Genomic DNA, 27,888 nt, shown 5'->3' with positions numbered 1-27,888 from the left:
TTCTCTTTTTATACTCTTTTGTACCTTCTTAACAGCCAATTAGAAAAGGATTTTAGAAAAAAAATCTTTTGAAGATATTTGTCGGTACAGTTTCTAAAACATATGCTTGTGTGTGTGTGTGTGTGTGTGTGTGTGTAAGTTAATGCCCTATTTTAAATTTAACTCAAATAAGTAGTTTTTAAAACTGTCTGATACTTACACCGCACTGTGAATGTACTTAAAGCCACAGGACTTAAAAATGGTTCCGTTGTGTTGGATATATTTTACTATATTTATTTTTGCTATATTTTAAAAGGTTTTTTTCCTAAAATTTAGATTTCAGTAACCCACTTGAAAACTTTGAAAATATTTTAAAATTACAATTCTGATACTGGGGGGGAGCATTCTACTCATTTGTGGTGTTTAGATAGTGTTTTTAGAGTAATTCCTTTGGTTAGACACCTAACTTTCATCTGCTTTATTTACAGACCTTATTCCAATATTACACCAGGGCTTGGAATTCCAAGACAAATAAGAACTAAGCCCAAGAATTCTAACTTCAGATTGATTATGTGACTAAGACAATGAATACATGTGAAGGTTTTTGCTTTGAAAGTGCTATTTTCTTTCTCTTTAAAGTGACCATAAATCAGACTGAACATAATCTGACAGTGTCCCAGATTCCGTCTCCACAAATGTGGCACGTGTTTTATGCAGACAAATTCACATGCAAAGATGATCATGAGAACTCTCAGGTGGAAGATATTTCATTCGAAATGATGTTGCTAAACCCAGATGCCGAAGGAAATCCATTTGATCATTTTAGTGCTGGAGAATCTGGTAAGAATATATATTTAAGTATATGTCCTAAATAAAAACGAGCTAAGACAAAGTCTTGATGTTTTCAGAATGTGAAAAATTAAAAAAACCTTCCGTGTCTAACACTGGGGAAGTGACTAAGTGAATCTTAAAGACATTTTAGTAGCTGTCCTAGTAAGTTTTTTTTTTTTAAAAAAAAAACAACATTACGTTTTATGTTGTGTGGTTTCAGCACGTTAAATGGTGCAGAGAATAAAGCAGGAGTTCAAAAATATTAATTCTCCCGTATTTGGGGATCAGATTATGAAGAGCTTCTTGTTCTCTATATGTGCTGAAATCCTGTCTTTTTTTTTTGCTTTTTGGGTCACACCTGGCGATGCACAGGGGTTACTCCTGGTTCTGCACTCAGGATTATTCCTGGCAGTGCTCGGGGGACCATATTTATTGTGGGATGCTGGAAATCAAACCCGGGTCGGCCTTGTGCCAGGCAAAAACCCTGCCCGCTGTGCTCCAGCTTCCAAATCTTATAGTTTTTATGATAACTCAGCATTGTTTTATGAAACAATGGTAAGAAATTGATCACTCTCCATTGGAAACTCAGTGATTAGGTGAAATTAGAATCTGTAGCACCCTGTTGTATCTTAGGTTTGCGCAGTGAACGCTTGCTTTCAGAGGTGTTTGTTCTCATTTCAGGAACAAAGTTGGTCGTGCCTTTAAAGATCATTTAACTTAGAAAGGGTTTGATCAGTATTTGTGTTCAGGTTGACTGTGTAACCGCCCTGCTGAGGCAGACTCCTAGCCCACACAGAAGTGAATGCTTTCTGTGCTTCATGATAGCTCAGGTTCTATGGAATCCCAGCAGACTTGTAAAGTTAACATATCAGACTGGAAACCAGATTTTCAGGCCCTCTTTCAAAGAGACGGGCTCGGGGCGGGGGACCTCTCTTTTGTTATTTTTGGTTATTTTTTGGGTTGCCTTGTTTGTTTGGTGGCCAAGGCAGGCACTGCTCAGGGGCGCCTCCCAGCTCTGTGCTGGGGGCTTGGGAGGGGGCAGATACTCAGGGGACCACACAGTGCTGGGAATCCACCAGGCTAGCACTCAGCTCATTGAGCTGTTCCTTGGCCCAAGGGTCAATCTCTTTAGAAGTTCATAACCTACAGGGAAGAATTTAATTCCGGTATCTCGCACTGGGCTGGTGGGTGGGTAGGTGGAGGTCTGGCAGGAATTGAAGACTAACTCAGAAGACTAACTCAGTTAGTCCAGAATATAAATTGCTATAGTCACAAAAGCAACTTAGGGAACCTGTGTTTTGGATAATATGGTAAAAAGGCAGCGAAGGTGTGAAGGGATGCACATTTAAAAAACAAACGCTTTCTCTGGAATAAAACACACAGAGACACACATACACACCACACATTTCATGCTAAGTGTTTTAAAATAGTTCATCCTAAAAGTTCCTCCTGGGGCCTGGCATACAGCTCAGCAGGTAGAGAGTGCTCAGCTCCTGTACAAGTTCCTGAGTGCCATCCTGACACCTCGCACCAAAATCAACCAACCAAACAAACACAAACAAGTTCTCTCTGTGATAGAAATGACAGCAGTACAAACTGCTCCAATTCTTTTTGGAATGCAAATGACATTACAGATTAAGGTAAAGGTAAAGGCCCTCCCGTTGATCGTCGATTTGCTCGAGCGGGCCCAGTAACGTCTCCATTGGAGACTTTGTACATTACAGATTAAATCCCACAAAATGCTGCCTTGGTCCCGGTCCCACAGGGCATCTTGCAGGGTGCTGATGTGGTCCCACCATTTATTTTCCAAAGAGCTGTTGGTCTTGGCTTCCTGTCCCTTTGGGTGGGCCGGGGGAATCTTGAGCCCCAGACGGCGCTGGTCCGGATGGGCGCTTCTGTCGGGTGCCTTCCAACCTGAAGTCTTCGTGTAAAGTCTCTTCAGACTGATCCAGACTCCGTCGGAAACCAAGCCTACCTCAGGCCCAGACACTCAGACCCCAGTACCTGCCCAGAGGTCCTGCCCAGGAGCCCATCCCGAACCCAGCCCAAGGGCTTCCTTTATTCACTGGGTGGATCCTCCTGAAATGCTGTTTCTTGTCTTTTTGTTGTTGTTTTTTTAAAGTTTTTTTTTGACGAATCACCGTGAGATACAGTTACAGATTTATGAACTTTCATGATTATGTTTCAGTCATACAATGACCGAGTACCCATCCCTCCACCAGTGCCCATTCTCCATCACCCTGTTTCTTGTCTTCTTAACCAGACTTTCATTTCCTCACTTTGCAGATGCCTGCCTTCCTTCCCACCCTGCCGCCTGAACGTTGAGCGCAGGCCACCAGGTGAATGGCCCAGGGAGGGGCCTAGTGTCCCTATTGGTTGTTCTCAGCCTGAACCTTGCCCCTGGCTTCTCCTGTTCTTCCAGTGTCCCAAAGGCCAGCCGCATTTTCTTTTAGGCTGGCCCTTCAGGTTGATTTCTCAATCCCCATGAACCGCCCTTTGTCCCTGTCTTCTCTGATTTTGAGTCAGTGCTTTTCCTTGTGTCTTCAATCTGCCTTTTCTATGCTGGGATGGAACATGACATTGGTCAGGTCACCAGCATGTCACCAACCCTGGCTGTGACTAAAAGACCATCGTGTGTACTTTCACTAAGCATGGCATCCTGCAGCAAGCGAATCTGGATGGATGGATTGTCAGAAAGTGCAGATTTGTTAAATGGCTGTCTTAAATTGCTCAGGACCACTTCATTTTTGTTGATGAAAATTCCCCAAACTTGGGGGCCAAAGAGGTAGTATAGTGGGTAGGGCACTTGCCTCATACATGCCAGAGTACCACATGTGATCCCCCGAGCACCTCCAGGAGTGATCCTGAGCACAGAGTCAGGAGGAAGCCCCTGGTGGGGCCCCAAAAGCCAAACATAAAATTCCCCATGCTTGACTCTGTGATTGATTCCCTGTTGAAGTCTGAGTCGGCAGCTCCCTCGGATCTCCGGGCCCAGATGTCCACCTCAGACACCCCAGCCTTGGTCTGGGAGGTGGATGCTGCTGTGTGCAGACCGTACATTTAACATCGCCTCGGAAACACGTTGGTTGTAAAGTGGACCCTTAAGGGGAATTCTTCCTACCTGAGAGCGTCAGGTATTAAATTGACTTTTAGGGAGTAACTCCCTCCCCTCTCCACCCCTGGTTAGTTGTTGCTGTTGTTTTTTGTAACCTTTGCTCATTTGTTTAATTTTCTGCCCTGCCTCGGGAAAAATTGATTTGCTCTGCTTTTTTCCTGTGAATTGACTGTTAAGCCATACATCTGAGAGGCTTGAATTAGCCTAACCTGGTGCAAATTGATGCAGATGTGTTAGATGTTATTTTGGTTGCGTTTTGCACATTGTATTTTTCAAACCAATTTTTATAGCGATAATGAAACCAGGCTTTGTTTCATCTTCTGTTTTTCTAGATCTTGTTTAGACTTTTCCAAGAAAGTTTTTTTTTAAAAAAAAAAAAGAAGAAGGAAAGCTTGATGCCTTTTGATTAAAAACAATACATAGGAATACCATCCTCTTAAGTCAGAATCAAACAGAACTTCCCCTTAAAAGAGGTAGAGTCATGTTAATTGGATCTGTGCTCATGTTAAGAGAAAAATAGTTCCCAGAATCCTCAGCGTTGGAAGTGCTCCACTAGAAAAGAGGGTCGGGTGGCAAAGCACGTGCTCAGCTCATGTGAACCCCGTGGCTTCCATCCTGCCCCACGCAGCTCCCCAGTTATGCCCAGGGGTTGCCCTTAGAACAAGGGGGTCACTCTTTATTTTAGTTTTTGATTCACACCCAGAGATACTCGGGTTGGTCCTGGATCTGCACTCAGGAATTTCTCTTAGTGGTTCTCAGGGGTAGCGGTATGGGTTGCTGGGGACCAAACCCAGGTCAGCTGTGTGCGGGGCAAATGCCCTCCCCGCCGTACTTTCGCTCTGGCCCCCAAGTACCCACTTGTTTTTAAATTACATTGCGGAGGCAATTTGGGCCACACCCAGTGGTGCTCAGGGCTCCCTTCAGGCTCTGCTTGGGGACTACTCCGGGCAGTGTAGAATGCGAGTGCCCTACTCGCTGTACTACTTCTCTGGCCCCTAAAATTAGATTTTTAATTTCAACGCCATGTAAGCAGATGGCAGAGGGAGGTTTGCTGAGGAAACAAACTCCAGACTTGCTGATCGAGGGGGTCTGTTTGAAACCTCACCGAGGGCAGAGCCAGCGTTTTCCCTCCAAGTATTGGAGTAGGGTTGAAGCAAGAATTAATTTTTGCGCCTCCAGTGAGCAGAGGTCAAAACAAGGGACCAGTTCAGGTTACTTAATCTCTGATCACAGGGATGGGACATGCCACTGGTATGTCCTGTTTTCACTCTTTCCTCTGTGTTGGTCTAACGGTGGAGCCATCTGAGGGTTACGAATACCTTGCAATGAGTAACCCATGAAGCTTAGAGGGAGGTAAGATTTTTAAGTAGAATGCCAAGCCCAATTGTTGGGTTTTTTGATTTTTTTTTTTTTTTTTTTTTTTTGCTTCTTGGGTCACACCCAGCGATGCACAAAGATTACTCCTGGCTCATGCACTCAGGAATCACTCCTGGCGGTGCTCGGGGAACTACATGGGATGCTGGGAATTGAACCGGGATCCACCGCGTGCAGAGCAAAATCCCTAACCACTGTGCTGTTGCTCAAGCTCCTCCATCCCCAATTCTTTACGCCAAAAGAGAAAGACAAAGATTCAGAGCACAAGATCACAGAATGCATTTCACTGACCCCCAGTAAATGGGGTTTTCAACATCGTGGCTCGCTCTGTCCTTAAAGCAACCCCAGGCCGGGGTGCTCATTACATCTAAAGCTGAAGTACTTTCGGTGTCAGATATTGGGGAAGAAAATACGGCCTCTCCTGTTATTTGATCATTTCTTCCCGGTTTCAGCCAAACTTTTCCCTCCCACTAGAGAAGTGGACGCTTGAGTTTTCCCTGCGTAGAGCAAGAGAGACACCCAGTGGCTGAAATTCTCACACGTCTTTATTTCTCTACCCGGTGCAGGCAGCATGATGGAGATGGAACTTTTTATGGGCCACTGTTTCAATTTGTTTTGTTTTCCCTACTAGTTGCCTTTTCAAAATTATTTGGGTTGGAGCGATAGCACAGCGGGTAGGGCGTTTGCCTTGCACGCAGCCGACCCGGGTTCGATTCCTCCGCGCCTCTCGGAAACCCCGTCAAGCTACCGAGAGTATCCCGCCCACATGGCAGAGCCTGGCAAGCTCCTTGTGGTGTATTCTATATGCCAAAAACAGTAACAACAAGTCTCACAATGGAGACGTTACTGGTGCCCACTCAAGCAAATCGATGAACAATGGGAAGACAGTGCTACAGTTGCCTTTTCAAAATTATTTGGTGTGTGTGTGGGTGGGGGTTTGGGCTGGGGGGGGGCTGGAAAAGTATATTATTCTTCTCTCCTTCCGCGGTGACCCCATTCGTTGGTCTCCGCTGGAGCTGCTTGTCCCGATCCACGGTGAGCCACATTCGAGGCCATGCTCCCTTTGGTTCCAATGTCACGTCTGGTCCCCGGGGCTCGCCCTCCGGAGAACCCCGACCCCTGTCCTCGTGTATTAGAGGTTCCGAACATCCTTGTTGCTGGCATTCCAGCAGCTTGGTCTCTGTCCCGGCTGCCGCACTGGCTGGGGATTCTAGTTTCACCTTGTACTCTGGCTGCCATGCTTGCCGGGGCGGCCCTGGCCTCGGTGCCTGTGACTCCCCAGTGGAGGTGCATGGGGGTACAGAGTGTTGCACATGTGCGCCATGCACTCTCACACCCCCGTGCACTTGGCCAGAGATCACACAGTGCGTGGCTATGCTGTGTGTCCCAGACTCTGAGCCGCCCATGGCACCGTGCTAGGTGCACGCAGGAGGTACCGAGGATCGAACTCGCAGCCTTGTGCTGGCTAGGCAGGACCCTTTGCCTCCAGGCCATCCTGCAGACCTCAAATGTTCCTTGTTCCTCGACTTCATAGAATACGGATCCGCTCTGGAGGTAAAAAGACCATCTAGGTGACAGCCGCAGTCACCCTTTGTTTTCCTTATACCATCCGCACATCCAGCCTGGCTACTCCTCAGGTTTCATTGCTGATCACTGTGCCTTAAAAAATAAATAAATAAATGAGATTTCAATGACTTTCATATAATCTGCCTTCTTATATAGTTAATAATGCTTTGTCCTAGAGTAGAAAGTTAAACTTCACATTGTGTTCTAGCCTCTTACAAAAGCAAATGCTGTGATTCCAGTTTTTCTTTTCTTTTTTTTTTAAGTAATTCTGGGGGATGAAGCCATAGCACAGCGGGGAGGGCGTTTGCCTTGCACGTGGCCGACCCAGGTTCGATTCCCACCATCCCATATGGTCCCCCGAGCACAGCCAGGAGAGATTCCTGAGTGCAGGGCCAGGAGTGATCGCTAAACATCGCTCGCTGGGTGTGACCCAAAAAGCAAAACAAATAAATAAATAGTAGTCCTGGAAGTAGATTGCCTGACAGGGTGCGAAACAACCCCACCCCCTTCACCAGCTTCGTTCTTCTCTCTGCAGGGCTGCACGAGTTCTTCTTCCTGCTGGTGCTCGTGTACTTCGTGGTTGCCTGCATCTACGCACAGTCGCTGTGGCAGGCCATCAGGAAGGGCGGGCCCATGCACGGGGTCCTCAAGGTCCTGACCACTGCGCTGCTCTTGCAGGCTGCCTCGGCTCTAGCTAATTACATACACTTCTCCAGGTAACTCCACACCACCACCGCTGTCATCGTTCCATCTAATTAATCCTAATTAGTCCACCAGAATTATGCTCGCTTTGATTGTGAAGCGTGATCTCCCCCTCCTCCCCGCCCCTGCATCTGTAACGTCTGCTAATACTCTCCTTTTCCATCCCCCAGGTACTCCAGAGACGGCACGGGAGTACCTTTCATGGGGAGTTTGGCCGAATGTAAGTGTCTTCTGGTGATTATTATTATTATTTGTGATTATTGTTATTATTTTTAATGTAATCTTGTTCTCTGCTTCTTGTTAGTTTTCCCTGACTTTTGTAAATTATTTGGAGCAATAGCACATTGGGCAGGGCATTTGCCTTGCATGCGGCTGACCCGGGGTTCTATTCCTTCATCCCTCTCGGAGAGCCCGGCAAACTACTGAGAGTATCCTGCCCGCACGGCAGTCTGGCAAACTCCCCGTGGTGTATTCGATGTGCCAAAAACAGTAACAACAAGTCTTACAATGGAGACGTTACTGGTACCTGTTCGAGCAAATCAATGAACAACGGGAGGACAGTGCTACAGTGCCATTTTTTTTTTTTTTGTCACAGAGCACAGATCCCAGCCATGCTTGGTTAGGATTCAGTTAGATGAGAACAAGGTTCAGGTTTAGTTCCTACATGTCTGATTTATTTTCTTCCTAGTTGATGCCCATGTCTCCTTGTTGTTTTTAGAGCATAGTTCTCTAAAAAATGTGCGTTTCTCTCATTTCTGTTCAGTAAAAGCTCAGTGAAGAAGGTGTCCTTTTCCCCCATTTTGTGTCTCAAGACTGGGCCCAGTGGCCCGAAGCACTCTCCCGAGTGTGCCTTGCCCACCAAATGTGAGAACCAAGACTCAGATCAAGCTTTCCGATCCCCAAGCTGGACATTTTTCCCATTATCTTCTCTTTCTCTGACTCTTTATATTTCTATTTCTGAGTCATTAGCATATACCTACAAATCAGCTAACCTCATAACTTAAATCTTTTATTAGAGGTATTATCAAGTAATTTTTCCAATCAAGCATGATGGGGAAAATCATAAAAATTTTCTATTAGTCCAGACTTTTAATTATTTTAAATTATTATAGCTGTAGGGCATTTGCCTTGCACGCGGCTGACCCAACCGACCCGGGTTCAATTCCTCCGCCCCTCTCGGAGAGCCCGGCAAGCTACCGAGAGTATATCACCCGCACGGCAAAGCCTGGCAAGCTCCCCGTGACGTATTTGATATGCTAAACACAGTAACAAGTTTCAAAATGGAGACATTGCTGGGCCCACTCTAGTAAATCTAGTAATTATATTATTGGGCTGTACTTGGTGGTGCTCAGGGCTTACTCTTGCTGGCTCTACACTCAGGGATCACTCCTGGTGGGGCTCGGGGGAACCACGTGGGGTGCTAGGGATCGAATCCATCTCGGCCGTGTGCGAGGCAGTTGCTGTTACCTGCTCTACTGTCGCTCTGACCCTGATCCAGATTTTTAAAAACAGAAACTTCACAAAGACAGCAGGTCATTGCTGTACTCGGTCCTGGAAAACTGCTTTTTTAAAGGCAAAAAGAAGACTGGCTTGCAAAAGGAAGATTCTGAGTTGGATACTGTCTTGAGAATTATTTTCCTTGTATTTCCACACTTTGGTCTCATTCTTCAATAGGATGTCTGAGGTCACTTCTGTGACACTGATCTTGCCACCTCTTTTTTTTTTTTTTTATTTTTTATTTTTTTATTTATTTATTGAATCACTGTGGGAAAGGTTACAAAGCTTTCAGGTTTATGTCTCAGTCATGCAAATATCAAACACATTTCCCTTTACCAATACTTATTTTTTACCATGAAGAACCCCAATAAAACCTCACCCCCCCACCCCTCCCCGTCCCTGTGAGGCAGATGAATTCTAGTTAACACTCTATCTGCTTTGATTAGATTCATTGTTTCAATAAAAGATTCACCACTATTATTTAGAGTTTACCCCCCCCCCCCAAATCAGACATGCTGAAAAAGCATTGTGAAGTGATTTGCTTTCTACGGCTGGGTTCAAGAATTAAATGTTGGTTTTGGATTTCTGCTCTTTTACCTATTGACCCTGGAAGTATTTCTACTGAAAGTCAGATAGTTAAGAAATTGGTTTCTGTGTTCTGGAGTCCTGGCCATGCTGGAGAGCCGCTCGCGGGGGGCAACCGGTGGCCTCGGTAGGGCGTGAAGGGCGGAGCGAAACGCCCCCCTTCCCATGAGGTTTTAGTCGCCCCCACACTCCCGGCTCATACCTGCTGTCCACAAGGCTCCCATGTGGCCGCCATCTTTCTTTCCAGAGAGGAGAGGGCGAATGGGGCAACACCCTTTCCCCTCCGGCAGACTTGATGGCCTGGATCAATGCATAGTCCGTTCACTTTTCTGCTCCAAGCTGCTGGGTTCTGCATTAAGTCCTTGTGCTTCTGGGGCCGTGGCCGTGCTGGAGAGCTGCTCGCGGGGGGCAACTGGTGACCTCGGTAGGGCGTGAAGGACGGACCAGAACGCCCCCCTTCCCATGAGGTTTTAGTCGCCCCCACACCCCCGGCTCATACCTGCTGTCCACAAGGCTCCCATGTGGCCGCCATCTTTCTTTCCAGAGGGAGGAGGGCGGAAGGGAGCAACACCCTTTCCCCTCTGGGCAGAAATGATTGCCTGGATTAACGCATAGTCCTTTCACTTTTCTGCTCCAAGCTGCTGGGTTCTGCATTAGGTCATTGTGCTTCTGGGGCTGTTGCCACCTCTTTTAAAACTACAGTTTCTATAATCTGCGTTTCCCTTGTGAAGAGGAAATGTACCCGTGGGCATGAACAAATGTTGGTTCCCCTTGACCGTTGAGCCCTAGGATCTCCCAGTTTTTCTTGAGGTGACTCTGAGTGTCCTAAAATTTAAAAGCTGGATAGAGCCTTAGAAAATAGCTTAGCTTACATATTTCAGTGTTTATTTATTGGTTGGTGGGTGGGTTGTTTTTGGGCCATACTCAGCAGTGCTCAGGGATTACTCCTGGATCTCTGCTCAAGGATCACTCCTGACAGTGCTCAGGGATTACTCCTGATCTTTGCTTAGGGATCACTCCTGACAGTGCTCAGGGATTACTCCTATATCTGTGCTCAGAGATCACTCCTGACAGTGCTCAGGGATTACTCTTAGATCTGTGCTCAGGGATCACTCCTAATAATATTCAGGGATTACTCCTGATCTTTGCTTAGGGATCACTCCTGACAGTTCTCAGGGATTATTTTTGGATCTTTGCTCAGAGATCACTCCTGAAAATGCTCAGGGATTACTCCTGGATCTGTGCTCAGGGATCACTCCTGAAAATGCTCAGGGATTACTCCTGGATCTGTGCTCAGAGATCACTCCTGACAGTGCTCAAGGATTTCTCCTAACCTTTGCTTAGGGATCACTCCTAACAGAGCTGAGGGAACTATATGAATTGTTGGGGAGCTAACCTGGGTTGGCCACATGCAGACAGGCTCTCTACCTGCTGTACTTTCTCTCCGGCCTTATGCATTTTAGATGAGGAAATCGCTGCCCTCAAAAGGCCAGAGCACATCAAGTCCTCTGGTGGCAAAGCTAATACTGAGTTCAAAGACTGGAATTTTTGTGAGCGTCTCCTATCTTCAGTACTGTGTTCAGACTGTTTATCATCTTGACCAGAGGGTAAAAACCCAAAGTTTTTATTAAAAATAATAAATCAGTGTCACTAATTTTTATGTAGTACTTGCAAAAGGTTTGGTTCGTCAAATGTTTAAAATGTTAAGATTTTTTTTTTTTTTTTTTTTTTTTTTTTTTTTTTTGCTTTTTGGGTCACACCCAGTGATGCACAGGGGTTACTCCTGGCTCATGCTACTCAGGTCCTCCTGGCGGTGCTCAGGGGACCATATAGGATGCTGGGAATCGAACCCAGGTCAGCCATGTACAAGGCAAACACCCTACCCTCTGTGTAATCGCTCCAGCCCAAAATTTTAAGATTTTTAATCAAATCCCATACAATGAGATTTTTGTGGGTCAGTGTATTTCACATAATTTGTTTATTTTTATATTTTTATATTTGTTTATTTTTATAACTCCTAAGCACTGCCGGGTATGGCCCCAAACCAAACCAAACCAACCAGCAAGGTAAACCTTGCTCTCCTTAATCTCACCTTGAGGACTTTTATCACATCCTGTGCTCATTATTTGGTGTATAAAGAAAGGAATCAGAAATCCAAGCCTTCTTCCCCCCAGTATTTGATTTTGTTCATTGAGAACATATATACACTATTCTTTTGGTGAGGAGCTAGAGTGATAGTACAGGGGCTTTGCCTTGCTTGTGGCTGTCCCGGGTCAATATCCAGCATCCTATAGGGTCCCCTGGGCCTCGCCAAGAGTGATTCTTGAGTGCAGAGCTGGTAGTAACCCCTGAGCATTGCCACGTGTGGCCTCAAAACAAAATGAGAATATTCCTTTGGTGAACTTGCGTTTTATAAAAACTGAATATGTAGTTGTGAATCGTTCTAGAGACACAGTTGGCCTAACAGTCACTGAAGATCTCCAGTGAAAGAATTCTGTGCTGAAAGAGAAAGTGCTTAATTGGAGGGCATGTTCTGTCATTCCAGTGTAATGATTAATGATAGGTCATGGTCAGAATTCACCAGTATAAATATAGCTGCCTCAGGGGGCTGGAGCGACAGCACAGCAGGTAAGGTGTTTGCCTTGCATGCAGCCGACCCAGGTTTGATTCCTCTGTTCCTCTCGGAGAGCCTGGCAAGCTACCGAGAGTATCCCGCATGCACGGCAAAGCCTGGCAAGCTCCCCATGATGTATTCGATATGCCAAAAACAATAACAACAAGTCTCACAATGGAGATGTTACCGGTGCCCGCTCGAGCAAATTGATAAACAATGGTGACACATGACCAGTGTTAACTTCCCTCCACCCGTTGTTCCCAAACCTTGCCTCCTACCCACGAAGGCCCCCGCCAGCCCCCGGCCCACCTGCCATTTCCATAAGTACCTTTCATGTGTGGTAATTGAAAAAAATAGTGTTTATTCCAGAGTCCACACCAAAAGACACTTGGTGGAGCTGGAGCGATAGTGTAGCCGGTGAGGTTGGATCCCCCACACCCCATATGGTCCCCCTGACCTCCCTAGGAGTGACCCCTGAGTGGAAAGCGAGGAGTAACCCCAAGCACCTCCAGGCATGGCCCCCAAAGCAAGAACAAGACACCTGATAAACTAATTGGCCTTTTAAAAACCCAGTAGGGGCCGGAGCGATAGTTCAGCGAGGAGGGCATTTGCCTTGCATGCAGCAGACCTGGGTTCAGTTCCCGGCATCCCATATAGTGCCCCGAGCACCACCAGGAGTAATTCCTGAGCACAGAGCCAGGAGTAACCCCTGAGCATCTCTGGGTGTGACCCAAAAAAGCAAAAAAAAAAAAAATACCTAGTAAACGTTGACATCTAAAATAAATAGGTATGGACCTAGAGTTCTTGGTAGATGGTTCTTGCTGGTGTCCCCAAGGGACTTGTGGGCAGTTTGGCTTCGTCCTCTTCTGCAGCGTGCATGGTGGCCACTTGGTGGCGCCTCGCACTAATGCATTGGCTGGTCTGTCTGGGGGCGGCCTCCGGGCTCAGGCCAGGGTTTCCCAGTCTAATCCCGTCATTAGAGAAGTGAGCGCTCCAGCAGAGAAGGCACTTGTGTGCTCCACCTTGGAAAAATTATATTGAAATGTTAATTTTTTAAAAAAATAAGCAGTTAACTTAGAAAATAAGATTATGTAGCTTGAAAAGCTTCGAAGCCTGCAAAGAGCTTTGGAGCTTGCCTTAGTGAAAACCGGAAATGGGAATAGACTTACTTCTTTTCAAATAGGAGGGTTGCCACTTGTAACTGTTTTCGTCAGGGCTACAAATGGACTGGCAAAGTTTTAACTCCTTAGAGTCATTGTGCAGGCGTATGTTACTGGATTTCATCAGCTGCTCCTGGAAAAATGCCCTTCTTTTTTCTTGTTTAAAAAGAGAAAGAAAAGAATCGTATTCTTAATACAGACGGATCACATTCTTTGGACTGTGAAAACTCGGTTCACTCTGCTTTACATTTCCTACTAGTCTTTGACATCGCTTCCCAAATTCAGATGTTGTACCTCCTTCTGAGCCTGTGCATGGGCTGGACCATCGTCCGGATGAAGAAGTCCCAGAGCCGACCGCTCCAGTGGGACTCCACCCCTGCCTCCACGGGCATTGCTGTGTTCATCGTCATCACCCAGGTGAGTGCAGAGCAGAGGGAGGGGCAGCCTTCTGCCCCGCTGTCAGCCTTACCTCTTCAGAAATGCAAATGAGCCCATCCTCTGTCAGAATTGAAATGACAAGAACTGAAATCTTGTCATTTGGAGGCATGAAGGAGTGGGGGTGGGGGTGGGGGGGACCAGTGTGGTAAATCAAATAACTCATTAGGCTCCTGAATGCCACTTTGCATGGGTTGCGGAATTGAACGGTATTTCACCCGGTTTGGCGCTTCCTGTCAACTTATTTAAGTGCAGTGTGTTTAATGGGAGGTGAGAGTCTCATTTCCCCGCCTAATAGCCTTCTTTCCTATTTTCTAACACAGAGTAAGTACCTAACATTAAATCAGCAAATCTGAGATTCAGCACTGGCAAAGATCTTTATATACTGAAGAATGCACCTGGATAAACTGAGATGAATAAAAAAGGAAAGCAGTAAAAAGGAATGGGCTCTTTTTTTTAAAAGCCAATGCAAAATCAATTTTTGATCTTTTTGAAATTGCAATGCAATTGACAGTACCCTAAGATCTCCATCTGGCTATGTGCAGTTAATTTAAAAGAATTAAAATTTTAAGAGAAGTATCAAGATCAAGATTTTATGCTGAGTTTGTGATGGTTATTAGCTGTGCACGAGAATGAAATGTATATGCAGTGTCCACAAGGGACATTGTAATCTAAATTTTAATGCATTGAGTAAATGGAAAAATTAATGAGTGAAGGGTAAGACCTGTGCTTTGTTCATCTTCACATACCCAGCATTTATTTGAAACAACAGGGGCCTGAGCGAAGTAGGTGTATTAAATTGGATGATTGATTTGGAATGAGAACGTAACACTGGTAGAGATATTAAGAAAGGAGATAGTGCCAGGAAGGAGGGACTCAGGAGAAGCAACTCTGAACCGATGCCGGACAGGGTTCTAGTGGTAAACGGTTTTGATGCAGAACTTTTCAAGAGCAGCATCAGTGACAGTTAAGTTCTCATTTCTCAGTAACTGTTATTCAATTGGATTTTTGTTATCATAACAAACAAACAAACAAACAAACACTGTCCTCCCGTTGTTCATCTATTTGCTTGAGCGGGCCCAGTAATGTCTCCACTTTGAGACTTGCTACTGTGTTTGGCATATCGAATACGTCACGGGTAGCTTGCCAGGCTTTGCTGTGCAGGCGAGATACTCCCAGTAGTTTGCCAGGCTCTCCAAGAGGGGCAGAGGAATTGAACCCGGCTCAGCGGGGCTGGCTGCGTGCAAGGCAAACGTTCTACCACTGTGCTAACGCTCCAGCCCAATAACGACCAAAATATCATGATTTGTCATGATTTGTTATCATAAGCAAATGCAAATGAGGGTTGGATGTGACAGCCCTCCGGAGTTGGTATGAACATTCTGAAGTAGGCAGCAAGAGACCACAGAACACACGCACGCATCATCCATGCACAGCGTCCACAGATCAGAGTAGTGTCACAGATACGAGAATTCGGAAGTTTGACTATGGAAAAATATGGATGACAGGGAATGGAAGAGTGTTTTTTCCCCCTTATGAGGTATAATTGACAACTAGAAATTGCACGTTTCAAGCAGCTTAGTCACCAGCCTTGGGTGTAGCTGCTGGCCTGCGGGCTGGTCGGTAGACAGGGGCCAGTGTGTGGGTGTAAAGAGACTGAAGGACGCCTGGCTTAGGGCGCACACACTGGCCTTTCGGTACACTCGTGCATTGTGCAGCGGTCACCGTGGCCAGTGGGCTGCCCCATCTGTGGACACCACAAGCCAAGGATCGTCCAGCAGCACTGCTTCGATATCCAACTTAGGTGTGGAAATGCAGGTTGAGGAATTGGGATGGCTGTTGGGTTGATCAGGGTGGGGCGGTGACACTTGGAGTGATAAGGGAACACTGTTGGGTCCAGGAAGGAGCCTGTGTGCAGGAGGACCGGGGAGGATCTGTCCCGAATGGCTGCAGGAGTGAAATTGCGTGGAGAGTTTTTATTTGGGGGCCACCTCCAGCAGTGCTCAGGACTCACTCCCGGCAGTCGGTGCCTGGGGGACCATATGTGATGCCAGGGATGGAATCCTGGTTGACTGCATGTGTGGCAAGTCCCCGCCCTGCTCCGGCCTCTGAGAAAGAGGAAAAGACGAGGTTGCTGGGAACCCAGAAAGCCCAGGAAGGGGACTGAACCATGTGGGTTTCTGTCCGAGTTCCTCGGCAGACCCTGAGCACTCAGTTCTGAGGGCTGAGTTGGCAAATGAAAGCTGTGCGATGCCATGCAGTGGTGAAAACCTGATCATCCTTCAAGGGGGTATTGGATCAAGAGGAAGGGAACAGGAGCTTTGGGAGCAGGGGCCCACCAAGCACTCACTGCCACAGTCATGGGAGAAAAGTTCGGCGAGAAGGGAACTCCACGCTCCGGCTGGCATCAAGCGAACATTAAAAACTATCTTAGGGGCTGGAGCAATAGCACAGTGGGTAGGGCGTTTGCCTTGCATGTGGCCAACCCGGGTTCGATTCCCAGCATCCCATATGGCCCCCTGAGCACCGCCAGGAGTAATTCCTGAGTGCAGAGCCAGGAGTAACCCCTGTGCATCGCCAGGTGTGACCCAGAAAACAAAGCAAAACAAACAAAAAAAAAAACCTTTTAGTCCTTACGGGCTGGGTAGGCACCATGATCATGAAGGTGCTTTTCCCAGGGCAAGGCGGATTCGTTGCACCCCGTGTGTGCTGACTTCTGTGATTGCCCCAAATGTGACAAACTCGACAGTACAATTTGTGGCAGTGAGGGGACTGCATTTGCACTTTCCCCTGAGGAAAGGAGGGGGTGAAGGGGTAGGGAAGACATTGTGTTATGGCAAGAGTTGGCATCAGGTCTGAAGGCAGCGAAAGATACTCTGAAGGTATGAGCTCTCTGAAAGTTACCCTGAAACAACGGGCTTGCAGGCAGGGCAGTTGAATTCCTGACACGATGCTGAAGTAAGAAGAGGGTGGATTTTGAAGATATATTTTATTTGTTCTTTTCATCTTTTCGACTTGTTTCTGGCCTGAGAGATGTTTTCCTTGAGTCACGATCATTCTTTCAGTATGTTTTCAAAGTTTTTGTGTGTACTCTCATTTGACTAAAATGACAATGACGATAATAATAAATAATAAGCCCCTCGGGGTGGAGTGATAGCACAGCGGGTAGGGCATTTGCCTTGCACATAGCCGACCTGGGTTCAATTCCCAGCAGCCCATATGGTCCCCTGAGCACTGCCAGGAGTAATTCCTGACTGCAAAGCCAGTAGTAAACCCTGTGCATCGCTGGGTGTTACCCAAAAAAACAAAAATAAATAAATAGCTAGATAGATAGTAAGCCTCTTCTCTAGCTTCGGGGCTCTCAGACTTAGGAAAAGTCTGTGTGCTTTATTTCTGGACAACCTTTATAATCTCATCAGTTTTAGAACCCTTTAGGGAAGTTTTCCCCTGAAATAGTCTATAAGACTTAGAACCCACAGAACTTTGCCAAGGAGGTAAGGGTGGGGGCAGGAGGGGAACTTGAGACTTTGGTGGGGGGACACAACACGGCTGGTATGTGGGGAACTTTGTTCCTGTACTGTAGATCCTGCGCCTAAGGGGAAAATGGAGGAGACAGAAACTGTCCTTGGTTGTAGGTGTCTTTCTTGTTCCTTCCATCCCCTCTCAATGAAATCCTGTTATTTTTTTGTATTTTGTTTTTCGGTTTTTGTCCTTGCAGAGTGTGTTGCTGCTTTGGGAGCAGTTTGAAGACGCCAGTCCTCACAGCCACCACTCACACCACCTAGCCGGGATTCTGCTAATCATTTTGCGAGTTGGCCTCGCATTGTCCTTCGGCTGCGGCCTGTACCAGATCATCACGGTGGAGAGAAGTACCCTGAAAAGGGAGTTCTACATCACATTTGCCAAAGTATGCTTTTGGGGGAGAAAAGAGTGTTTGTGTGTTTGGGGGTAACATAAGACAGCGCTCAGGGCTTGCTCCTGGCTCTGTGTTCAGGGCTGAGGGAACCATATGGGGCGCTGGGGGGTCCAACCTGGGTTGGTCTCATGCAAGGCAAGTTCCCTATGGAGAACTATCTCCTATCCCTCTAGTCCTGAGAAAAATGGTTTTTCACTCGCTCATGTCCTTTAACTATGTATGATGTGTCACGCTCTGTTCTGAACCCCTAATGGGCTTCAGTGCACTTGACCTTTCTGACCCGGAAGTAGATGCTACTGTCCCAAACCCAAGGAGCAGTCATTTCCACGTCATCCTCATTGGCAGATCAGCGGGGCCAAAATCATCCTTTCTTTAGTGATAGGCATTTTACTTTTGTCTCCTGAGGTGTGAGAATCGTCACCCTTTTTTTTTTTAAATTTGATTAGAATGTGATTTGCATTTCACAAACAAGTTCCTGCCCATGGAACTGTCACTCTCAGGATTGGGTGATGGTTTCTGACAAACCATGCAGACCGTTTCCTCAGCATGAGCGACTGGAAGCGGGGTCTGAGGCCTTTTTATCCTGCTCCTGCGGAGCCCATGCACATGGGAGGCATCTCTCACCCCATCCCATGAAGGAGACCGGGGATGGGGGTGCAGTGGCATGCCGGAAGCTTCCTCTGGAGAAGGTGCCATTTTTTTGTTTTTTGTTTTCTTTCTGTCAGATGGAGAAAATCCTTAGGCCTTTATTGGGGCGACGCAGAGCCACGAGTAATGAACAGACCATGCCTGTCACCCCCGCTGGCCCACAGTCTGGGGTGCCCCTGGGGAAGGACAGCCGGGCTCCTCCTCAGTCCCCCCACAGAGCCCCTCCATGCCCTCATCCTTCTGCCTCTCTGGAGAGTTAGTGTGAAGCCCAGCTCCTTGGGGTTGGCGTCTCGTCTTGGCCGTTTTCTGTGTCTGCGTGGGCCAACCTTTTCCCTTCTCCTTGGAAAAGTGTTGTTGGGTCTGTTTTATTTTCCCTGTTGCCAGTGTGTGGAAAGAGTAGCAGACGGTGTTTCCTGGGTCTCTCCCATCACCTCACTCCCTTCTCAAATAGCAAAATAGCAGCAATTGGTCATTCCTAGTTTATCCGCTCAGAGAAGGTTTATTTTGTTGTTGTTGTTGTTGTTTTTGCTTTTTGGGTCACACCCGGTGATGAGGCTCAGGGGTTACTCCTGGCTCATGCACTCAGGAATCACTCCTGGCGGTGCTTGGGGGACCATATGGGATGCTGGGAATCGAACCTGTGTTGGCCATGTTGGCTGCATGCAAGGCAAACGCCCTACCCGCTGTGCTATAGCTCCAGCCCCGTAGTTTTAACCTGCATTTCGACATGGTTTTCCTGCATTTTAGATACAAAGAGTAGCAGGCTCTATACAGTTTTTAACATCTTTGGTTTTTAACCTTTATTTTCAGTGTGTCATTGTAATATTAGCACTTTTTTTTTTTTTTTTTTTTTTTTTTTTGCTTTTTGGGTCATGCCCAGCAATGTTCTGGGGTTACTCCTGACTCTGCACTCAGGAATCACTCCTGGTGGTGCTTGGGGGACCATATAGGATGCTGGGAATCAAACCTGGGTCAGCTGTGTGCAAGGCAGATGCCTTCCCCACTGTACTATCTTCCTGGTCCCCACCTTATTTTTTTTTTATTTCCAAATTTAATTTTGTAAAAAAGAGACCCTATTTCCACGGTTCTAGGGAACACAAGAAAGATGTTTGCAGAGTCCAACATTATGATGTTTCTCACATCTGGGCTGGAGAGACAGCTCTGGTGCCAGCCATGTGCCGGGCGCACGGGGGCACTGGGATCAGTCCCCAGAACTGCGGGTTTGCCCGGGCAGCCCCAAGTGTGGCTCTGTGGTCCCAGCAGCTCTGGGCAGACCCATGCAGCAAGCAGCCGCTCTGGCCCACCTCCCTTCCCAGTTCCGTTCTCCAGTGCCCTGACCCTCAGCAGACAAGTGACACTCACTGGTAACCAAATATTGCCATACTCTCACGGAATTTCTTTTTGACTTTCTGGGGGACCACCCAGGGAGTCCCCCGGTTGGTGCTCCGGAGACCTCCCAGTGCCGGGAGTCAAGCCCAGCCTCTCTCTTGTACAGCTGACTTAGGCGCCCTTCTAGCTCTTTCCTCAACCCCAGAACCCCTCTGTGCTCCTAGCAGTCATTAAGAGTCTGCATCCTTGTTTTTCCCCTTTTCCAGTAGTATTACAGATTGGGACCTTACAATTTTTATTTCCTGATCATTGATTTGATTCTTCTTTTGCCTTTGTAGTTTATTAAATGTAAGCAATTCACTTAATATGAAGGATTTTTAAGTACAGGAAATAAAAAAGAATCCTTTTTTTTTATAAGCAAAATGTTGTCACAGTAACAGCGAATGTATTTTCATGGTTCACCACAAACTACCCACTGAGGGGCAAGATGCCCTCTCGAGAGACCTCCTTAGCAAGGAGGAGTAGCTTCTCCCACGGCAGTTGGAGTCGAGGGTCTCTGCTCGCCTCACTCGATGTCCTCCCATTTCAGGGCTGTATCTTGTGGTTCTTGTGCCATCCAGGCCTTGCTTGCATTTCCATCATCTTCAGCGACTACCAAAGAGATAAGGTAAGCCACGTACATCATCAGAGGAGTCTTCTCAGGGCTGGGGAGGTCACTCAGGGATGGAGCCTGCACTCTGCCTGCTTGGGGCATGTGTCCATCCCTGGCCCCACTCCCACCCCCCACCCCCATCTCTGGGAGGCCCCTGTCTTGAAATAATGGCTTTTTGTAGTCTTGATTGGTAAGTTCTAGTTTGGGGACCATACCGGGTGATGCTAGGGGACTACTCCCAGTCCCGGTAGTACTGGAGGGGAAGTGCGGTACCTGGAGTTGAGTCTGCAGAGTGCGCCCTGCAGCCCGGGAGCTCTTCCTGGCCCATTGACCAACTTGGGGGCTTTTATTTAATTCTTTTTTGGTTTGTTCAGGGAACTGGGGTAGGGGGTGGGCCTGCTCAGCATGGTCAAGGCTTTCTCCTAGTCTCCTGGTGATGTTTGAGGGAACCATATGGGGTTCAAGGGATCAAACCTGGGTCATCCACATGCAAGGCGAGCACCCTACCTATCTGTTGTACTATTGCTTTGGCCCCTATTTTTCAATTCTCTAAAAGTTTGAAACAAAATACTGAACCAGGCAGTATATAAACTGGCATTTAGCTTAAGTTTATTTCATCCATTTCATAAGACAGATCAGGGAATTCATCATCATAAGTATTTATATGAAGACAGGATGAAATTCTTTGCTCCATAATGGTAAAGAGCCAATTAGATTTGGGGGGGGGGGGCGGCTTCGTTTGTTGTTTTGGTTTGGGGGCCATATCCAGCAGTGCTTGGGTTTTACTCCACGCTCTGTGCTCAGGGATCACCCCTGGCAGTCCTTCAGGACCAGCTGGGGTGCCAGGGATTGAAACGTGGTCAGTCTCATGCAAGGCAGACGCCCTCCCCACCGTACTCTGTCTCAGGCCCCAAGTCAGGTGGATTTCCAAAGCTCAGTCCATGGCTTGCATGTCCTGTGGACTGCATGCCACGCCCAGGCATGCCCTGTGATCACAGTGTAATTACCCCCTCCCCCCCGCCCCGGGCAGGGCCTCTATCTTTTCCCTTCCCAAGAGTGTGGGGAGCCTGCTACATGCCCCCCTGCCCAACCCCCCCCCCCCCCCCCCCCACGGCCTGTGATCACACAACTGTTGTCTGAGCCTGAGATCCTTACCGAGCGGGAAAGGGTAGGGATGTCATCTACAGAAGCAGAAGTGACTGGAACGTTCTGGATGCATCTTCTCTGCAGGGGAGGCCGGCTTTACTGCTATTGCGGGATTAGCCCGAGATCTGGTTGGCCTTACCACTGTCTGTACCATGTGTGCCCAAGCCCAGGATGGCTTTGCAAATTGTTCTTGTCTGTCTTATTTTTGGCAACTGACTCTTAGAGGAATCTTAACCGTTGAACAATTACAGGTCTGAACATCCATCCTGTTTTTCCTCTTGAACACTTCTTTGCTAAGGTGTGCCAGTGTTAAGGATGAAGGATAAAGTGGTGTAGATAGCATGTGTGTGTGTATGTGTGTGTATAAGTCACTGGTTCATGATAGGTGGGTTGATTTCTTCCGTGCCTTTGTGAGCAGTAAGTACATTTCCTTTCTTTTCTTTGCAGGTTATTACAATGGGCGTCATCCTCTGCCAGTCTGTTTCCATGGTGATTCTCTACAGACTCTTCCTGTCCCACAGTTTATACTGGGAAGTTTCCTCTCTCTCCTCCGTAACGCTGCCACTGACCATCTCCTCTGGACACAAGAGTCGGCCTCACTTCTAATGCTCGATTTTCGTTGGAAGGAAAAGCCAATTGATGGAACAGTGCAATCAGCAGTTCAAATGCAGTGACTTTTTTTTCATACTTTTGCTATGAAAAATTGAACCAAGAAAGGAGAGCATGTTATTTATATGACTGCATTTAAGCAGTACCAAACCAGAAAAAAAAATACATGAATGTTTTGAATTATACTTAATAAACTTTCAAGAAAGAGTGTTGCTAGGTGATCTGTGCATATCCATATGGGAATAAAGATGAAAGAGATGATACATTTTATTAAGAGGTTCAAACCACTTATAATATCAGTAGTAAACTCAGTAAGCATAATATCATATGTAAACCTATAATATCAGTATATTGAAAAACTTTACTGATCAGTAAAACTCAGTAAGCATATAATATCAGTAGTAAACTCAGGTTTGATGGTCTTATAAAAAGTAATCAGTTAAATGATTTCTTGCTCGAATACCTCTATACCTCTTATGAAATCAGTGTGGTATGCTAACTTAAAAATGCAATGCTTTTTTTTTTTTAATGAGGACTGGAGCGATAGTGAGTGGGGAGGGTATTTGCCTTGCATGTGGTCAACTTGCTTTCAATCCCTGGCATCCCATATGGTCCACCGAGCCTACCAGGAGTAATCCCTGAGCACAGAGCCAGGAGTCAGCCTTAAGCATCACTGGATGTGGGCCCAAAACTGTCCTGTCTATCCTCCCATTGTTCATCGATTTTGCTTGAGCGGGCCCAGTAATGTCTCCATTTTGAAACTTCTTGTTACTGTGTTTGGCATATCAAATACATCATGGGTAGCTTGCCAGGCTTTGCCATGCGGGCAATACTTTCGGTAGCTTGCCAGGCTCTCCAAGAGGGGCGGAAGAATCAAACCCGGCTCAGCCGGGCTGGCTGTGTGCAAGGCAAACGCCCTACACGCTGTGCTATCGCTCCAGCCCAAACAAAACCATAAAAACAAAAATATTTTTTTCAAGCTTTAAGGAATTGCTTTTCATAATGAAGTTGGAAGGAACTGAAAGTGAACTTCAGAAAATGAATATAAAATACATCGACAGTTGAATGAATAAGGTTTTGTTTTATTTTCGTGAGTGGAGTAAGTATCTGTTTTTTTCTCTGGCCCAGATTTTATTAGTTATGAGCTTCTGGTGGTTTATTAAGAGTAAAACTTTGAGACATTGTGAGGACAAAGGCTTTAAAAATAGGAACACTTGGGTGAAGGGACAAGCAGGTTTACATGTTCAGAAAGAAAGAAGGAAAGGTACTCTGTGATATGGTACTAAAATTTTAATCCTGATATAATTCATTTCTCTAACAGTGAATCCCCCATCATAATTAAGCCGTATACACAGATTAAATTAACAGAAGCATTTCACATAAATGTTGGTTTCAGTCATCAACTACCCATGAATTCCTGCCCAAGGATACTTAATCAGGATTAAATTTTCTATGAATAATTGAAAAACAAAATACTCAATGGATTTGTTATAATCCGTGTTGGCACTGGATTCTACATAGTTGCCATCTTGAATCCTTTGTAATAAAGCCATAGTTTTCGTGGTGCTCAAATACTGAGGATGCTAGTTTTTAAAAAAATTACCCTATCAAAAGTACCTATTTAAATATTTGCTGAATGGCTGTTGATCCTACTGTGTAAAATGAGGGTTCACACTCATAGTTACTGGTTGAAATTAATCTGTCAAGTTGTTTCAGGATTTTCTTTCTTTTTTTTTTCATCCTGAGCTTATTAAAATATTTTGTTCACTCTCAACCAAGATATGGTGCACTGATCTGACAATTAAATTTTTTTCTTTTTGATTTTTAAGAAGACATCATCGCTTACAAAGTTGTTCATAATAGAGTCGTTTCAGACATACAGTGTACCAACACCAACCCCACCACCAATATCCCCTCCCTCCACCAATGGCCCAGGTCCTCATCCACCCATAGCCTGTCCCCTTGGCAATCATACAACAAATTTATTTTGTATTACTTGCTCCAATGAAACTTAAAGGACAGCAAACGGAATTGTCAGAAAGTAAATCAGAAGTCACTTTGTGATGATTGAGGAAATTATATTTTAAATTTAATAGATAAAATAACAGCACAATATCCATGACTTTTTTTTCCCCAAACCCTTCATTTCCTTGGAATTTTTCAATTATTATTCCACTATGATTTGAGCGGAGCGATAGCACAGTGAGTAGGACGTTTGTCTTGCACATGGCTGACCCAGGTTCGATTCTTCCATCCCTCTCGGAGAGCCCAGCACGCTACCAAGAGTATCCCACCCGCACAGCAGAGCCTGGCAAGCTCCTCATGGCATATTCAATTTGCCAAAAACAGTAAGAAGTCTCACAATGGAGACGTTACTGGTGCTTGCTCGAGTAAATCGATGAATAACGGAAGGACCGTACTACAGTGTAGTGCTACACCATGATTTACCAAGTTGTTCATAATACAGTGTTTTCAGACGTTCAATGTTCCCACACCAATCCCACCACCAGTGTGACTTTCCTTCCACCAATATCCTCAGTTTCCCACCCACCACTGAGCAGACCTTAGCAGGCACAAGTGCACTTTGTATCATTTGGCACAACACAAAAGTAAATGGAATTATCAAAACGCAGACCAATAAAAGTCAATTTGTGAGGATTGTTGTGTCTCCCAGTGGTGTCACTGACGCCTTTGAGGACCTACTGGGCTGGTTGATGCCTTGAACCTTCTGTGTTATTTTTGCCTGTTGAGCTTGTTGGTCCTCTATGTGTGATTCCACCAGGCTGACGGTACTAGGGGATTTGGAGGAACAGCGCACTCCAGGAGCTAAAGAGCTGGAACGATTTGGTGGCTTGGCCGTTTGACGAGGTTCAGTTGTGAAAGGTCTCAGGGTTCTCAGTCAGACCCTTCTACGCGGAAAGATTCGACCGCATCATGTTCAATCATATCAGCTTGATGTGAAGCTGGGCAGTTTCTCGGCTCTCAAGATGCCATGTGAACGCTGTTGGGTTTCCTGGTGGAAGGTGGTTTTGGGGTTTGCTTAGAGGGGTGGGGGAAAATCTGCCTAGCCCTACCCCTGAACCACCCCAGAGTTTTCAGCCCCTCGACTGGTTGCACCTGGAAAGATTGAGCTGGTTGTCACTCTCCATGAGATCAGTTGAGGAGCTAGGACTTCCTGTGTGGGAGGGAGTCAGGTGTGGCTTGGGACAGCTTTACTTTCATTCAGGAAGGGGAATCTGCCTCCCCGTCACCCCCCTGTAGGATAACATTAGTTTGTCCTTTCTGCCTTGCCACAGGGAGCTTAGGCTTATTGGGTTACTCCCATCACAGTGCTCCCAATCCTCTGTGTTTACTGGTAATCTCTTTCTTTGTGCTCTGCTTCCCCAACCTGTCAACCACCTTTATCTCCTAATCAGACTCAGTTAACTTGTAAATATTGCTTTTTCTCTTCTCCTTAAATCCTTTGCATAATTAATTTAGAAAAATGTCCTTTTCGTGTAGATACAGGAAGAGAGTTAATGCTATGCTTTTGTAACTTGGGAGTTGATTAACTCCAAATAATATTCACTCCTGGGCATCTGTTCTCTTGACTTAAGCTTCAGTTGCCCTTACTTCCTAGCATCCCAAGAGCAGGGTCCAGACGAGGGACCGGATGGACCCAGGGCAAGCTGTGAGCTACCCTGGCATCAAAATGGGCCAGGCCAAGTGCCATAATACTTAACTATGAGTTAAGAGTATGGTCATGGACAAATTCTGTCATGATCCAAAATGTAACAACTAGATTAGGACCCTGCTAGGGTTAGGAAAGATTAATCTGACCTGAGCACTGTAGTTTGAGATCTATAGAGAGATGTCTCCAGGAGAGCCACCCTACAAGCTCAATTTATCTCTGTGTCCATACAAAATAACTAATATTAATAGAATTAAGATGTTAACTAAGATGTTCATTAAGTTATTGGACTAAAGAAAGGAGAACTCCCCCCACCCCCAAGTGCTATTTTGCCCTTGAGCCTGATCAGTGATCAGGAAGGGCTTTCATATATGTTGATTGCACTACCCAGCCTGGGTGTGTGGTGGCTACCCTCAATACCGGGAACTGGGGAGAGACTAGAGAGAGACCAGAGCTGTGAGTGGGAGCGCAGAGAGACTAGCAAGGGGGACAGAAGGAGACGGGAATGAGGGGCTTAGATTGGAACAGGAGCGTAGGGAGAATGGAATAAATGGCAACTGATCATTAACCATCCTGGTCCTCTTTTCCTCCTTCATCTACCCATGGCATTGGCCGTCTGGGTGGGGGGGGGGGGGCAGGGGGGAAGAGTGACCCGAGACCACTGAACACATATGGCGAGAGAGAGCCTCGGGCTTCCTAGCAGTTCTTAAATATCCCATCCCCCCCCCCCCCCCCCAATACACACACACTGTTCTGAGAAGGCCCCAGAATCAACATCCTGGGCCAGTGTGTCTCGGAAGATTCAGTGGCACGGTGTTCTTTTGGACATTAGTTGTGGAGCTCGGCCAGCCAGATGGTGGGTATTTCATAAAAATACATGTTTGTGATGGGCAGAAGGACAGAGTGACCAGGTTTGGCCTGCTTGTGACATTGTTTCATGGTTCTTCGGTACTTAGTAACGAAGTCATGAATGGGAGCGGCAGGTTGAGACAGGAAAGTCGGGGCAGATTTTGGGGTGTCACGATCTGCTGTGGACTCCTGATTTTTTGTTGTTGTTGTTGCTGTTTTTAACCAGATGTCACAGATGACGCCTGTTATTGCCCATAATATTCAACAGCGCTGCAGTTGATGATGCTGGGGTGGGAGGTGGGGGTGGGGAAGCGAAGCCCTCTGCTTGCTAAGTCTTCTGAACTGGCAGTAGCCCCCCTGAGCAGTGCATGATGCAGTGACTTCCGTGAACCGTAATCAGAACTCATGAACTCTATGATTTTTCCACTTCCTGTGTGGCTTTGTGAATGAGGCTAACTTCATGAGATTGATTTCTTCTGAGTCAGAGGAGAGGGTCAGGTGTAGAATGACTGCATTCATTTGTGGGATATAGATAGATAGATAGATAGATAGATGGTAGCACTGTAGCACTGTGTCCCCCCCCCCCCCCCCCCCCCCCCCCCCGTTTTTCTTCGATTTGCTTGAGCAGGCACTGGTAACATCTCCATTGTGAGACTTGTTGTTACTGTTTTTTAGCATATCAAATACACCATGGGGCGCTTGCCAGACCTTGTGGGCGGGATAATATCGGTAGCTTGCTGGGCTCTCCAAGAGGGACAGAGGAGTCAAACCCAGGTTGGCCTCATGCAAGGCAAATGCCCTAATTAGTATGAGACTAATATCCAAGGTGAGGGGAAACAGGGCCCAGGAGGACAGATTAACAGTTGGAAGCTTGCCACAAGAATGTGTGGAGTGTGAAGGATACAGTTAAAGGGATATAGTGGCAGGGAGTGGGATGGGGAGGCAGAAAGGAAACGGGGACCATTGGTGGTGGCAAAAGTACATTGGTGAAGGCTGGAGTGATAGTACAGCGGGCAGGGTGTTTGCCTTGCACCCGGAGGACCTGGGTTCGGGCCCTGGCATCCCATATGGTCCCCTGAGCACCGCCAGGAGTGATTTCTGAATGCAGAGCCTAACCTGAGTGCAGGACTAACCCTGAGCATTGCCAGTGGTGACTCAAAAAGCCAAAAAAAAAAAAGTACATTGGTGAAAGGATGGGTGTTGGAACATTA

General features: G+C 46.5%; 1 protein-coding gene and 1 non-coding gene across 2 annotated transcripts in view; both read left to right on the top strand.

Annotated features, from left to right (window-relative positions):
* GPR180 (G protein-coupled receptor 180) overlaps positions 1-22,365 on the top strand; it is a 33,891-nt gene extending 11,526 nt beyond the window's left edge. Inside the window, exons 3-9 of the mRNA XM_056109801.1 lie at positions 619-819; positions 7,401-7,581; positions 7,738-7,787; positions 13,683-13,840; positions 17,577-17,765; positions 20,341-20,418; positions 21,997-22,365. Coding sequence (XP_055965776.1) covers positions 619-819; positions 7,401-7,581; positions 7,738-7,787; positions 13,683-13,840; positions 17,577-17,765; positions 20,341-20,418; positions 21,997-22,155 — 1,016 coding nt within the window. The 3' untranslated portion in view covers positions 22,156-22,365. The remainder of the gene's footprint in view (positions 1-618; positions 820-7,400; positions 7,582-7,737; positions 7,788-13,682; positions 13,841-17,576; positions 17,766-20,340; positions 20,419-21,996) is intronic.
* LOC130019555 (U1 spliceosomal RNA) lies at positions 16,488-16,651 on the top strand. The gene has a single exon (XR_008791862.1). It is a non-coding gene; the product is annotated as a U1 spliceosomal RNA (small nuclear RNA).
* Positions 22,366-27,888: the final 5,523 nt, after the last annotated feature.

The sequence above is a fragment of the Sorex fumeus genome, unplaced genomic scaffold (genome assembly GCF_029834395.1).
Source record: "Sorex fumeus unplaced genomic scaffold, SorFum_2.1 ptg000008l, whole genome shotgun sequence".
Lineage (NCBI taxonomy): Eukaryota > Metazoa > Chordata > Mammalia > Eulipotyphla > Soricidae > Sorex > Sorex fumeus.
The sequence above is the reverse complement of the archived record's forward strand: the minus strand, read 5'-3'. Positions and strand labels throughout refer to the sequence as shown.